At 39.3% G+C, this 15,007-nt stretch overlaps 1 protein-coding gene across 1 annotated transcript in view; it reads right to left on the bottom strand.

Annotated features, from left to right (window-relative positions):
- BLMH (bleomycin hydrolase) overlaps positions 1 to 15,007 on the bottom strand; it is a 42,700-nt gene that overhangs the window by 22,229 nt on the left and 5,464 nt on the right. The window contains exon 6 of the mRNA XM_081027834.1: positions 13,557 to 13,649. Within this exon, the coding sequence (XP_080883960.1) occupies positions 13,557 to 13,649 (93 nt within the window). The remainder of the gene's footprint in view (positions 1 to 13,556; positions 13,650 to 15,007) is intronic.

Raw genomic sequence — 15,007 nt, 5'->3', positions numbered from 1 at the left:
ATTTCATTCTCTACATCACTACAGGATGAATAATTTTAGAAAAACCGCTTTCTCCAAGTCACTTTCCTGTTGAAATCATTAATGCTTCCCTGTCACCTCCCACAAATCTAAACTCCATGACCTGATTTCTTTTGCTTTCTTTGACATAGGCGTATTCCACTCCGTAAATATATAAAGTACACTAACCTTAAGTATACAGCTCAATTCAATTTTTTACATTCATATACACCCAGGTAACCGCCATTCAGATCAATATATAGAACAGTCCCAGGGCTCCAGAGGTTCCCTGGCCCCTCTGCTGTCAGTTACTCAAATCTCCCTCAAGGTAAGCACCGTTATGATTTATGTAACCATTGATTAGTTCTGCCAGTCCTTTAACTTTATGTAAATGGAATCATACGGCATACTTCTTCATATCTGGCTTCCTTTGTTGACGTAATGCTGTGAAATTCACTCACGGTGCTGTGAACAGCAGTAATTTGTTCTTTATGCCGTGTATTATTCCATCGTGTAAGTACATTGCATTTTTTCTACTCTCCTGCTGATAGACAGGTGAATTGTTTTCAGTTTGGGGTTATTATGAATAAAGCTGCTAACACTTTTATCCAACAGTTTTCAACGGGGCTGAAGACATTTACATGCTCACCAGCAAAGTGAGAGAGGTCCAGTTGTTCTGCCTTCTTGCCAATACCTGACACTGTAATTTTACTTTTGGTGGGTACGTAGTGGTATCCCAGTGTGGTTTGAATCTGCATTTCCCTGATGGGCCTGGTCAGATTGTAAAGGCCCTCAGTAACCTCGCCCAACTGCATTTCCCATCACGGACCCTGCACTGCAGTCGGGCCTGTCTGTCGCTCCTCACTGTCTGCTCAATGCACGCAGTTCACTGTCATTTGCATACTTTTGCTGTCTCCTCTATGCCTCACATCCCAATCCTAGTCCCATGCTTTCGAGCTCAGTGCAAGGTGCCTCTCCTCCAGAAAGTTGTCACTAATTAATTATTATAGTTCACACTAACTGCTCCTTTCTTTGAATACTCCTGGCATAAAAATTTAACATTTGATTCCATAGTGCCATTTACGTTTCTCTAATGTCTCCCCAGCTAGACTCCATCTACTAGGGACAGGAACTAGATCACAGACATATCCCAACGAACTCTACAAGAACCACATTAAAAACAGGTTCCTTAAATCAAAAGTTCTCATCCAAAGACTGATACGAAATTTGAATTTAGGAGTGCAAAGTGGGCTTCTGCTCTCTTTAAAAACGTGCTGATGGTAAAGCCTTACCCATATGTATGGGCAATGTTTCCCTAGACTTAACACCCAGAATTCGGTAGTGAAGTCAAACATGCCGCCAGCTCTAGTCCTTGTCTGACTGACAGAACACGGATTCACACCTGCCACAAGCTGATTACAGCAAATCATCACCTATCAATTCCATTTATAACTAAGGACATGTCCCTCTTTTTTCTCTAGTTAGGGAAGAACAATGGCTCCCAAAATACATTGCTATTTTCTCATTTCATAGATTAGAATCTTATACGTTGGAAAATTCTGTATTGGGATGGTGTGTTCCCCTAACTTTGTCTTTCTAAATTTCAAGAAGAGGTGCTCCAAATATGGGTAAGATTAGGGCAGACAATCCTACCCATATTGCAGTCATTCTTGGAAGCAGTGGAGCTATTTTATCTTTCAAATAATGTCCTACAAATTCTACGGGCTATTCCTATCCCTCTGGTCTCAACCAGGGCAAGACGATATGGCACAGAGGATAACCTGAGCCACATCCCAAAGGCACTCTAAAAGCGGGCAAAGGGAAGGCTTAGATTTTAGTAAAACTGTGATTGGAAGCATGCAACTTTTGTATCATTTGTTTACCACGATTAGAAATTATCCAAAGTCATTCACATTCAAGTCAGTTTGTAACACTGTCTGTGGAAGAAATATCTGGCTCCAAGCCAACTAACAATAGTTAAACAAGCCCTAATTAAAAATGTTCTCCCAAGTATAATCTCCAGGGTCCCTGATACTGTATTTTCTTGAGAAGGGACTCTGCTGTTCTGAAATGACACCCTGCTCCCAAAGGTACGGAACCGGCAATGAGCTTTGGATACCCAAGTCTGCTCTCTGGTGGACAACTCGGGAGCGTCACCTGCTTCTCACAAGATGCACTTGTCATGCAGGACAAAAAAGAGACTGGACGTGGAACACAAGTCATTATACAGAATTAAATCCCGGTGAATAACAGAATCAGGAAAGGGAATGAAAAGAAAGGAGGACACAGAAAGCCTGAGACATGGAACGTGGGGAAAGAATGTGTGGATTCCACCTTAAAGACAAATGATATGGGACTCAGTCAGTTCCGGTGCCCACAGCTAACTGGGGAGACAGACATCAAGTGAAAGAAGGAAGGCAGGACGTGATAGTTGACAGTAAGTCATAAATACTTACAAGGGTGAGAGTTTAAAGCCAGCTATAGGCAGACATAAGACTGGGTTGCTGAAAGTATAAAGTCTAAAGCACTGAAGAAACATTAATGACTTCTAGTATAAAAATGCATAGCTATAATGTCCTCAAGAAATCATCTATTCCAAGTTTTTAGTTTTATTGATGGAGAAACTAGGCTCAAAGATAAAATGACCTGTTGATCACAGAGTAGAATGGCCGCAAGTACACAAATGTGGTCACAGAAAATAGCTGAACTTTGAAGAAAGTTCAGTGCTGATGGTAAATGAGCTAGTTCCAAGAGGGAAGGAGTAGGGAACTGGCTGACTACTGACATGCAGAGAAAGGAGAGAGAAGACAGCTCTCTACTGCTTTCTGGTGGGGAATGAAAGAAAGGCAAGGGTCTATTAAAAAACAAGAAACAAAAAACCACTTGGACCTGCAAAAGCAGGCTGGGAGATACTTTCTGGAAGCATTAAGTATATTTTCAGGCAGGGAAAACATACAAGAAGGTACACTTAAAAGGTACGTGCCCTTCTGTGATGTTAAAGGAAATGAGCTCATATAGAGAACTCCTTATAGAGGATGACAGTCAAATGAAGATCTTGAGACTACTTCTAGAGTGCTGTCTGAATCAAAGAAATAGTTAAAAACGCCCTCTCCTGCCCCACCTCAAACCTGAATCTGCATTTTAACAAGACTCCAGGGAATTCGTAGGCACATTCAAGTTTGTTAGACCACATCTATTCTTTCCTTCCTCCAAAATCCTGGCTGCTTTAACTATCTCATTTGCACGTCCCTTCCCACACACAGGTTCCTTCACACTGCCCTCACCAAAGGGCCTTCTCTCATACCTGCATGCCCTTCACTTCAAGATACCATGACATCATCCGATTCTTTCCTTTCCCTTGTCCTGTACTTCAGCAAGTCCTGACAGCTCCACTTCTGAAATACGCCGCACGTGTATTCACTTCTCTCCATCCTCACTCGCACCAACCTGGTCCAAACCACGATCATCTCATACACACAACCACAAGAACCTAACTGGTCACCCGACTCCCTCTCCCGCTGTTTTACAAGCCGTTCTCAGAACACCCAGAGGGAATTTTTTTCAAAGAAAAATCAAACCATGTCGTTCAGCTTAAACCCCTCGAAGGTGACCCTACTTAAACACGCATACTCCTTCCACAGTCTCCAGGCCCCACGCAAGCAGGTTCTGTTTCCTCTACAGGATGTTTCCCACCCGCCCTCTTCCCAAGCTCAAGCCGCACTGCCTTCTTTTCCTCAAAAATACCAATCTTTCTCCCATCTTAGTGAGGGCTTTGGCACCTACTGTCTCCTCTGCCTGGTATGCCCTGTGTCCAGATCTTTACAAGGCTAGATTCTTTCTGTTACTCATGTCTCAGCTCAGAAAGACCTTTTTTGACCACCCTATCCATCACCCTATTTTATGTTCTTTACAACACATAGCGCGTCAGATAGTTCCTTGTTTATCTACTTGTGTATTCTGTCTCCCTCCACTAGTACGTAAAGTCCATGAGAGCAAGGGCCATGTCTACCTTGGTCATCACTGTACCCCGTGCTAGGACATGTTTTTGCTTCCCCAACTGACTTGAGGCTCTTTGCTGTTTCATAGCTGAAAATGATGAAGAGTAAAGACTCTTCCAATATAAATAACCTGTATTAAGATTCTTTTTCTTATAGAAAATGATAATCTTTGAGCTAGCTATACTGTGTTTCCCCGAAAATAAGACCTGATCGGACAATCAGCTCTAATACGTCTTTTGGAGCAAAAATTAATATAAGACCCGGTCTTATATTATACCCGGTGTTATAGTAAAATGAGAGCTGATTGTCCGTCCACATCTTATTTTCAGGGAAACACAGTATATACTTCATTTTTACTATTATTAGCTGTGAGGCTACAGTCTCCTAGAAGCAGCTGCATTACACACACAGCCAGATAAAAACAGAAAAGAGGGATAAGTCCAAAGCAGTTTAGAAGAATCCAAAAAAATACTATAATACTTTAGGCAGGCGGGGCAAACTTTTGGCCCCTGGGCCAAATCCAGCCCACACAGATGTTGAATTTGGCCTGCAAAGTGTTTTTCTTTATAAATTTTTTAGTTACGAGCATATTGAAATGGAAGATTTCCCATTTTTCTGAGAAAAGAAAACCCGACAGCAATGGGCCTGTGTTCCTACTGGGTAACAAGTGGCTGAGCTCAGTAGGGCTGCCTTCTTCTGGTCCGACAGCCATGACTGATCCTGCCTGCCTTACTCATATACTGAATTCCCTGCCAAGTGCTTCCTATAGGCTCTTACCCTGGGTCTAGGGAGCACCAAGAGACCAGTGAATAAAAATCAGGAGGATCTGTGAACTTGGATGGGAAAAGAAATTCCATTGTTATTTTCACAAACCTTTGAATTGTAGTTAGCATGTCCCTCTGTTATGAATGCAGACAGAAAGCCACAGCAGTATGACCAGTACTGCCTTTGCCACCAGTGGGCATCAGACAGTTTTATATCAATTACAGTTGTTGCAGATGTCTCAAAATATTTTTGATTCTCATTACTATTTGAAAATCATACCTATGAGACCCATTGTTAGATCTTGTCATTTAACGTTATTAAAATCAATAAAGAAGCACATACTGTACTCTCTTAATGTATTTTTTTTAACATTTATTTATTTTAAGTGTGTTTTTCCAGACCCATCAGCTCCAAGTCAAGTAGCTGTTTCAATCTAGTTGTGGAGGGCGCAGCTCACAGTGGCCCATGCGGGGATCGAACCGGCAACCTTGTTGTTAAGAGCACCGCGCTCTAACCAACTGGGCTAACCGGCTGCCCCTCTCTTAATAGTTTTATAACTGCATTTTAATATAGATGAATCCTTTGTAATCCTATGTACTTTTATTTTATACATTTGAAAACACATTTTGAGAAGGGGTTAGGGTTATCAGATAAAGCACAAGTCGCTCAGCCACATTTAGATTTCAGACAAACAATGAATGATTTTTTAGTATACATAGATCCCAAGTACTGCACGGGACAGTCTTACACTAAGAAACCATTTGATCTGAAATTCAAACTCCACTGGGTGTCCCTCCTTTTGTCCCCCTAAATCTGGCAACCCTGGGAGCGGTCCGTGGCTCTCAACAGATAACAAGAGGGGTTCCGGGTACAAAACAGTTGAAGTCCATCCCAGCCGCATTCTTCCCACTTCCTGTTGCTTATTGATCAAACATGTCCCCTGAGATATTAACTGCCTTTTACCTCAGGGATGTGCAGCGCGGTCCCCCTGGGTAGCCCCTGGAAAAGCCAGGGTGGAACCTGCGTAGTACTGTAGAGTCTTTCCCTTTGTTGGCTTTTCTTGAGACAATGCCAAGCTCAGCTCCCACCTCAGAAGGGGGCATGTACAGAGACAATGATGGCAGGAGGCCAGGTAACAGCATCAGTGTTGGTGCTATGTTCACAGGAAAAATGCGAGCCATTGTTGACCTGCTCTGGCAGGGAAGGGAGGCACAAGGCCAGGGTCTGGAGGACAGGCAGTGCCGAGCACGTCGGTGTACTGCAAACTGGGAGGAATACACTGCATTCAGTGGATTCGCCACCTTAGGAGTCGGGTGGAAGGCAGCTCTGCTCTCACCACAGACACTGGAAACCCTTTGCCTGTCACTCCTGTTGTCAGGATGCAGCAAGGCTACATTCAGGGCTGTGCTTGTGAGACGCACCCGTACTGGGTTTGGACTCCGAAGCTATTTATTCAAGAGTTAGGGACTGCCCAGAAGTCATTCTGGGGAGGGAGAGGTAGCACAAGAAGCTGTGATACATCAGCTTCCAGGGACTGGAACATCGGTGTCCAGCATTAGACATGTCTGCACCCAGTGGTGGCAGAATCTTCCAGAGAGAAACCAATTTTATTGGGAAATTTTGGATGTCATTCCTAACATCTCCACACTCAAAGTCTGGTTCTCCCCACCTTTCTGGGGATCCTGTGAGCTACCTATATCACCTAATATATGGCTCCTGTGTTTACATTAGCCAAGGTCTTGTACCTAAAAACCCTGACTGACACAATGCCAACAGGAAATGTCTATAAGTGGCTGAGAAATAGTTGTGAAATGTTAACCATTTTTCCTATTCCCTATGTCATTTCATGCCTGTCTTTTCTGGGGAGAAATATGATAGGTTGAAAACAAAGGGGATAAAAAGGACAATTTCTGGCGTCTAAAGGTTGGTGACCTTGGGAGGGTAACAACAAACGCCAGCAGATAAAATGACATTTCTGCCACTTCCAGACAATGGGCTCTCCAGGAAGATATTAACTTGAATGATATAGGAAAATAAAAATTTATCTGCCCCCCCCCCAAAAGTGAAGTCCAGAGGTAATTTGATTTTGTAACTCCTACTTTAGAATTAGACCAGTGTGGAGTTCACTAATATTGTCAGAAAAAGTTAGGAAAGGCTTGGGATTGGTTTGAATTTCATGATGGTGTACTTTTAACAGTCCTCCCTTTTCTCCTACCTCCTTTCCCCATACTTTATTCTCTGTAACTAAGCTTCATTTTGCTTTTCTTTTTTGTTATTGTTACCTGGCTGCATCTGTTACTAATTTTTGTTTTGCTTTTTATTTAAACTAAAAACAAAACAAAACAACAAAACAATTCACCCATTTCTCTCACCCTCCAGCCCACCCCCAGCCTCTGGCAAACACATACATCCATAATCTCATAACACATATATGGATATATATGTTATGTATATGTAACATACATTTTTTTAGATTCCACATATAAGAGAGATCATATAGTATTTGTCTTTCTCTGACTTATTTCACTTAGCATAATGTCTTCAAGGTCCATCCATGTTGTTTTATGGCTGAATAAGACACACACACACATACAAACACACACACACCACCATCTTAATCCATTCATCCATCAATGGACACTTAGGTTGTTTCCATATCCTGGCTATTGTAAACAATGCTGCAATGAACATTGGGATGCATAAAACTTTTCAAATTGTTTTTGTTTTCTTCAGATAAATACCCAGAAGTGGAATTATTGGATCACATTAATTTTCGAAGTACCTCTATATTGTTTCCCACAGTGACTACACCAATTTACATTCCTATCGATAGTGACAAGTTCTCATTTTTCCACATCCTCATAAACACTTGTTATTTCTAGTCTTTCTGTTAACAGCTACCGTAAAAGGTGTGAGATGATATCTCATTGTGGTTTTGATTTGCATCTCCATGATGATTGACACTGGGCATCTTTTCATATACCTGTTGGCCACATGTATGCATTCTTTAGAAAAATGTCTATTGAGATCTGCCCGTTTTTAAGTCAAAAATTTTTTTATCGAGTTATATGAGTTCTTTAAAAACTTTGGATATTAGCCTCATAAGATATATGATTTGCAAATATTTCTTCCCATTCAGAAAGTTATGTTTTCATTCTGTTGATCGTTTCCTTTACTGTGCAGCTTTTAGTTGGATGTAGTTTCACTTATTTATTTTTGCTTTTGGCGTCAGATTAAAAAAATCATCACCAAGACCTATGTCAAGATTACTGCCTATGTTTTCTTTTAGGAGTTCAGCGGTTTCAGGTCTTACTTCAAGTCTTTAATCCATTCTGAGTTGATTTTTGTGTTTGCTGTAAGACAGTGGTCCAGTTTCATCCTTTTGTGTGTTTTGTGTGTTTTTCCCAGCATCATTTAGTGGAGAGACTGTCCTTTCCCCATTGTATATTCTTGGCTCCTTTTTATAAATTAATTGGCCATATATATGGATTTATTTTGGGGCTCTCTATTCTGTTTTGTTGATTTATGTGTCTGTTTTTATGCCAACACCACACTTTTATTTACTATAACTTTGCGATATAGTTTGAACTCAGGGAGGGTGATGTCTCCAGCTTTCTTCTTTTTCAACACTGCTTTGGCTATTCAGGGTTTTTTATGGTCCCATATCAATTTTAGAACTGTTTGTTCTATTTCTGTGAAAAATGCAATTTAAATTTTGACAGGAATTGCACTGAATCTATTTACTGCTTTGGGCAGTATAGACACTTGAACAATATTAATTCTTCCAATCCATGATAATGGACTATGTTTTCATTTATTTGTGTCTTCTTCAATTTCTTTTATTAAAGTCTTGTAGTTTTCAATATACAGGTCTTTCACCTCCTTGGTTAAATTTATTTCTAGGTATTTTATTCTTTTTGATATCATTGTAAATGGGATTATTTTCTTAATTTCTCTTTCTGACTGTTCATTATTAGTGTATAGAAACACAACAGATTTTTGTATATTGATTTTGTTTCCTGCAACTTTATTGAACGCATTCATTAGTTTTGGGTTGTTTTTTTTCATTTAGTATAAGTGTTAACATTTTTCTGATTGAGTCTTTAGGGCTTTCGGTATGTTGTATTTCATCTGCAAACAGTGACATGTTTAATATTTCATAGGTACTCCATAAAAACACGAAATTAATGACTATTAATTTTTTCTTTCTCTCCACTGCCAAGCTCCTCGAAACTGCCTGCCTTTTCTAACCATGACTCCTCTCCATCTAGCTTCTTCCCTTCTCCATCCTACTGGTGCTGGTCTACAAACCCTATTTCAGAAAATCCAGCGGCCCCTTCTGTTTCATATTCTTCGATCTGTTGATCTAGTCCTCCCTCATCTGACACTGATACCAGCATCCACATTAAAACATAGTTCTGGCACTTACTTTTATAGAAAAGATGTTTTACGGAATAGTTCCCACAATTCTTTACTCGGACCTAGTCTAGCCTTCTATTCTCCTTCACAGATTTCCATCATTCCCAAGGCTTCAGTCATCTGCATTACCATCACTATTACTTTGCTAGATCATTCTTTTTCCTGAGCTCCAGGGTTGTTTTCATATGCTTGAAACCCAATTCCAACTGGACTGTATTGTACCTTGGGCCGAGGCACGAGGCACGGAAAAGCCATGTTCCTCCTCTCCACGGTGGCCTCTGAAAGGAGCTTCTCTTACTGGCCTATTTGTGTGAACCATGGCAGCGTTATCCCAGTTACCAGGCTTTTCATGGTGAATCCTCCTTTGCAGGTTAAGTTGCCAAGTCCTACGGATTTTTCCTCTAAGATCTCTCTCACATTCCCCCTCCCACCCACGTTCCATTTCAATTGTCACTATCCTTATTCAGGCCAAATTAGTACCATCTAGATGGCTACCTCTTTCCAATGGGTCCTTCTACCTCTACTTCTTCCCGTTTCACCTATTGAACTAAATTAATCTCCTTTTAAGTACAGCTTTACTTCACATGACTTCTCTACTGAAACATCTTCCTGACTTCTTATTTCCTACTGAATTAGGACAAACTCTCATCCTAGTATTCAAAGCTCTTGCCATATATATACATACATGTATATATATATGTGCGTATATGTATATATATATAATTCTAACTTTCTGCATATATGTATATATGTGTGTATATGTATATATATATAATTCTAATTTTCCATGTTTCTAGCTTCAGGATCACTGTGCCTCAGGAAGAAAAACAAGTAAACTATATGAATAAACAGTTCACAGAAACAATGCTCAGCCCCACTCAAAGTAAGAAAAATATAAATTAAAACTACAACAAGATAGTTTACCTATCAAATTGTTTACCTATCAGATAGGTTAAGAATCTAATTGTTTGATAAGTACATTGCCTGGATAAAACTAAAGGGAAACAGGTTCTATCAGACATTGCTGATGAGAGTGTAAATTGATATAATCCCCAAAGAGGACAATTTGGCATTATGTATCTAAATTAGAAATATATATTTTCTCTGACTCAAAACTTCTACTTCTAGAAATAAAATCAATAGGTATACACATACATATGCAAAATGACATATGTATGAGATTATTTATTGCAGTTTTCTAAAATAGAAGTTTGAAAATAACCAACATGTCCATTCAGAGGGACCAATTAATTATGGTTTATCCAGAAAATAGAATACTATGCAAATATTTTTTAAAATGCAGAAATTCTTTATGTATCAATATGGAAAGATTTCTAAGACACATTGTTAAGCTTAAAAAAACATTATACAGAATATGAATAATATATTAACATCTGTGCAAAAAAAGGAGGGGGGAATATATACTTGTATTGGATTGTTAAAAAAAAGATCTCTGAAAGGATAACTAACTGCTAATATTAATAACAAACTAATAAAACTAATTTTGGGGATATGAGGAACTGGGGGGAAGGAGAACAGGATGAAAGACTTTTCACTGTATTCCTCTATATTTTAATGTTAAAAAAATTTTTTTAATCAAAGACGTCTTTAAAATAAAAAACCAAAAATATACATAATGAGGCTCCATTCTCAGGGAAACCAATTTTGTAGGTCTGGAGTAAGCCTAGGACTATATACTGTTTTTAAGAGCTGAGAGCCACTGCTATAGAATTTCCTAAGCAAATAATAAAGGTTTCCTGTCTCTTTTCATGGCACTGACACATATTGTTACTAGTCTTTGTTTTACGTTTGACAGAGTTTTGGTAGAGGACACATGAATAATCCTAAGGGGATCTAAAGGCTTAAAAAAAAAAAAAAAAAAGAAAGAAAAGGAGAGTAGATGCACTGAGAAAAAAATACTGCAGCGGAGGTGATAACACGTTTCCAAAACGTATCTGCCTTGCCCTCATCTCAACAAGCAACTGCACTTCTCTTCTCTCAGAAAGAATGCCATTAGCATAAACCCTTTCCATTCAAAGCTTTCTGAGCTTCATGGCTGTTGATTTAAGTCATCATTCTGACGTGCCTACAAGGCTAGGCGCATCACAGGTACTCATCTGTGGCTTTAAATCCATAGCTCCACTCCTCATTACCAAAGAGTCAGGTTCAATAAAGAGGAGTTATTTGGAGGATTGTAAAAATCTAAAAACCTACCACACAGAATCCTATGGTCAACAGTTTGGACAGAATCATTAAGTAAATAATCCTATGAAGCATCCATACTCAGGACTTGGTATGGTGTTTTACTATTTTTCCATGGTAGGGGTGGGGGAGGAAAGATATATGAAACATATTTGCCCTAATTCTTATCTGCCAATTCTATGGTCAGGAGTGGATCTTAGATATAGCCTTTAAAAGATCATTAAAGCAGGGCCGGCCCGGTAGCTCAGGCGGTTAGAGCTCCATGCTCCTAACTCCGAAAGCTGCCAGTTCGATTCCCACATGGGCCAGTGGGCTCTCAACCACAAGGTTGCCAGTTCAACTCCTTGAATCCTGCAAGGGATGGTGGGCTCCGCCCCCTGCAACTAGCAACGGCAACTGGACCTGGAGCTGAGCTGCGCTCTCCAAGACTAAGACGGAAAGGACAACTTGAAGCTGAACGGCACCCTCCACAACTAAGATTGACACACTGTTCCCCAATAAAGTCCTGTTCCCTTTCCCCAATTAAAAAAAAATATATACATTTTTTTTTAAAAAAAAAGATCATTAAAGCAAACATAAAAAGCCAGCAGGATGCTGGGGATCTGTAAGAAATATTACCTGGGTCCTTCTCCATATTGTTTATACATAGAAACCTTCATCCTTACTATAGCGCACCATCTTACTGAACAACTACTACTGCTATATGTCAGCACAATGCCTTGCATTCTTATATTTAATTCCTTATCTGAGTCCCACAAAAACCCAATGAATATATTTTAAATCCCAAACTGAAACTCAGACAGGTTCAGTACCTTACCTAAGATCACAGAGCTGTTAAGTGATAGAGCAAGAATCGAAACCCACGTCCGTCTAGCTCCAAAGCCGATTTTTTCCCCACTACGCCCCTCCATACCTCTCTTAAATAGGAACATTTAGGAAGCATAGAAAAGAGTTAAGTATGAGTTAATTTAAATGCATTTAGAAAAATGAAGCCTCCGCATTTATCCATTCAGCCATAGTGTTAGGCACTGGGCTATACATGTTACACTTGAATAAACTGAGACTTGAGAGTTGAAGGAACCTGTCCCAGGTCACATGGCTGTTAAGTAATGAGAAGCCCATCTGACTCTATGGAGACCAGGCCCTCAGATACAGTCTAGTCCCCTTCTCTAAAATTCAAAGGAAAACATGAGTGTTGCCAATTGCAGTGAAAAAATAAGGCCATTTTAACTCCACACAAACAATCTTGAAAGGAAACTCTTAATGATTCCTAGTAATGGGTCCACAAAAAAAGGGGAATGTTTGTTCTTTTCTCAACACAATTTCAGGGATTTATGCATATTTATCTGGATTATAGATGGTATTAAGTAATATTCTTATCTGCCTTGATAGTAAACATTACTTAACCTTATATTTGTTTAACGCTTTTTAGGTTTTCCAAAATGTTTTCTGACATAATCATCAATACATTATTATACGTACATTATGTTAACTGATATAACCATCAACAATTTCCCATCTTCATTCCTATAGAATAAAGCGAAAAGTCCTGGTATATAATCCCCTCACAACTCTTCCTTTCTAGCTTAATTTACTACCAATCACACAAACTATGTTTCAACTACACTATTCTCTGAGGAATCCACCTTTGTTCATATAATTAATTCCTTTTGTCTAGAATGGTCTTCCCTATTATCCATCTGGTAAATTCCTACTGCTCTTTTGAGGGCTGGTTCCAATACCTTCCCCACGAAACCTTCAGCTCACCGAATTAGTCACTCTCCCCTATGTGACCACCAAATCCTTTTTAACACATCTCTAGCATAGGATTTACTATAATTATTCATGTGTTTCTTTCCTCCAAGAGATTGAGCTCCTTAAGAGTGGAGATTATGTCTTTTTCATCTCTGTATCCCCAGTGCCAAACTCATAAAGGGTACTCAATATTTATGAATTATATAGACTACCAAACTGGGAATTAGGAGATGGAAGTACATGCAAGTCCTGTACTAAAATACAAAGTTTACACCTCAGTTTTTACAGCTGCAAAATAAGTAATTTCCAATTCAATTCAATAGTTATTGCAATGATTACACTTCCTAATCAGTTTAACAGATGGGAATATTCTGAGAGTTCTTTAGAAGGATCACAAACAATGCAAATAATTGGTATTACCTCCTCCATCATGGCATCCTGTGTAGCTGTGATTTCTCCTTTGGTTGCTCCACTGTGTACCAGGTTCCGTAGTCGTATACAGAACTCTCTCATCTATGACAGAAAGTTATTTAGCACTCCAATATTTACCCAAATTCAATTGTAAATGAGCCTAACAGACCAACACTAGTTCTATTCTGAAATATAATTCAGCTAAGACCCAGGGCAAAGTTCATAAAATAAATGTTTTTTCCCAACCAATCCACTTAAACACATAGCTAAAAATACTTTCCATAAAAAAACAAACCGGACTATTCCCAAAGAATACTAGATGAACAGCTTCTGCTCTGTAACAGATGGCACTCTGTGACACTACATGCCTGGGTATGGGGAAAACATCTGATTCCATATGCCTCTTGCCCCTTAGAAAAAGCAGACTTATGATGATTATGCCACTAAGTCACTCTAATAGAGTTTTATTTAGAATTTTACTAAATAAAATTTAGTAAAAATTTGTCAACTTCTCTGCCAAATCATCATGACCACAGCTATGCCAACCCCCAATATAGTTTTCATTTCTGTTGTTTTCAATTTTGAGAGATGCCTAAGATAAAGGCGAGTCTGAAATCTAATCGTGGTGCTAACGAGGAGCTTGCTCCCATCTGAAATGGAAGCCAGTGCTATACCATTAACCTTTTGGCCTGTAGGTAAGGGCCTCCAGCATTTCCTGGGTGGAAAATAACCCACTTCTAATATTGGGCAAACACATCTACAGTTTATTTTTAAATGTAATTTTTCTCCCAGGGATGACAAATCCGATTTTAGCCTCATAGATCTGGATAGCAGATTCTGGCAACTCCCAGTTCTCAAAAAAGATGTCTGGTTGGCAAAGAGGTATCCCTGTAGGATTTATAACCCTCCTTGGAAAATGGGTTATGTGGAGAAGAGAGAATGATTTATTAAAATAAATCAAGCAATAAAAAGCACTTCAGAGACTACATCAACTCTTTAGTGTATGAATAAACTACCCTGATGTGGTTTGGGGAAGCCTGTGCACTCAGCATACTCTTTAAGGAAGTCTCATCAATAGGTCTTTTTGGTTTTACCAGTACATGAAGCTGTCCCAACCCCTCTCTTCTAGAACCAACTGACAGGCACAGCACCCAGTGTGCTTCTGGCCCATATTAATTGGATGTAGAACTTTCTTTCCTGAGTACCAATAAGAAAACATTAAAAATCAATAGAAATAAAAGTGGAATATGTTTAAAAAGAAAAAAACACACCCTAACCTCAATTACTTTTAAATTTAATATATAGCTACATTGCTTTTGAGAGACACTGAGTACGTATCTACAAGAGACACTTGTACATAAACTGTGCACTGAAATACCCAGGAATCCCCTTGGAGAATCAGTTAGGAATTTCAAGGTAAATAAACTCATTTCAATCCCACCCTGGTCCATATGTTGTAC

This window comes from Rhinolophus hipposideros (genome assembly GCF_964194185.1).
Source record: "Rhinolophus hipposideros genome assembly, chromosome: 20".
Taxonomy (NCBI): Eukaryota; Metazoa; Chordata; class Mammalia; order Chiroptera; family Rhinolophidae; genus Rhinolophus; species Rhinolophus hipposideros.
Note: the sequence above shows the minus strand (reverse complement) of the source record. Positions and strands in the feature narration are given on the sequence as shown.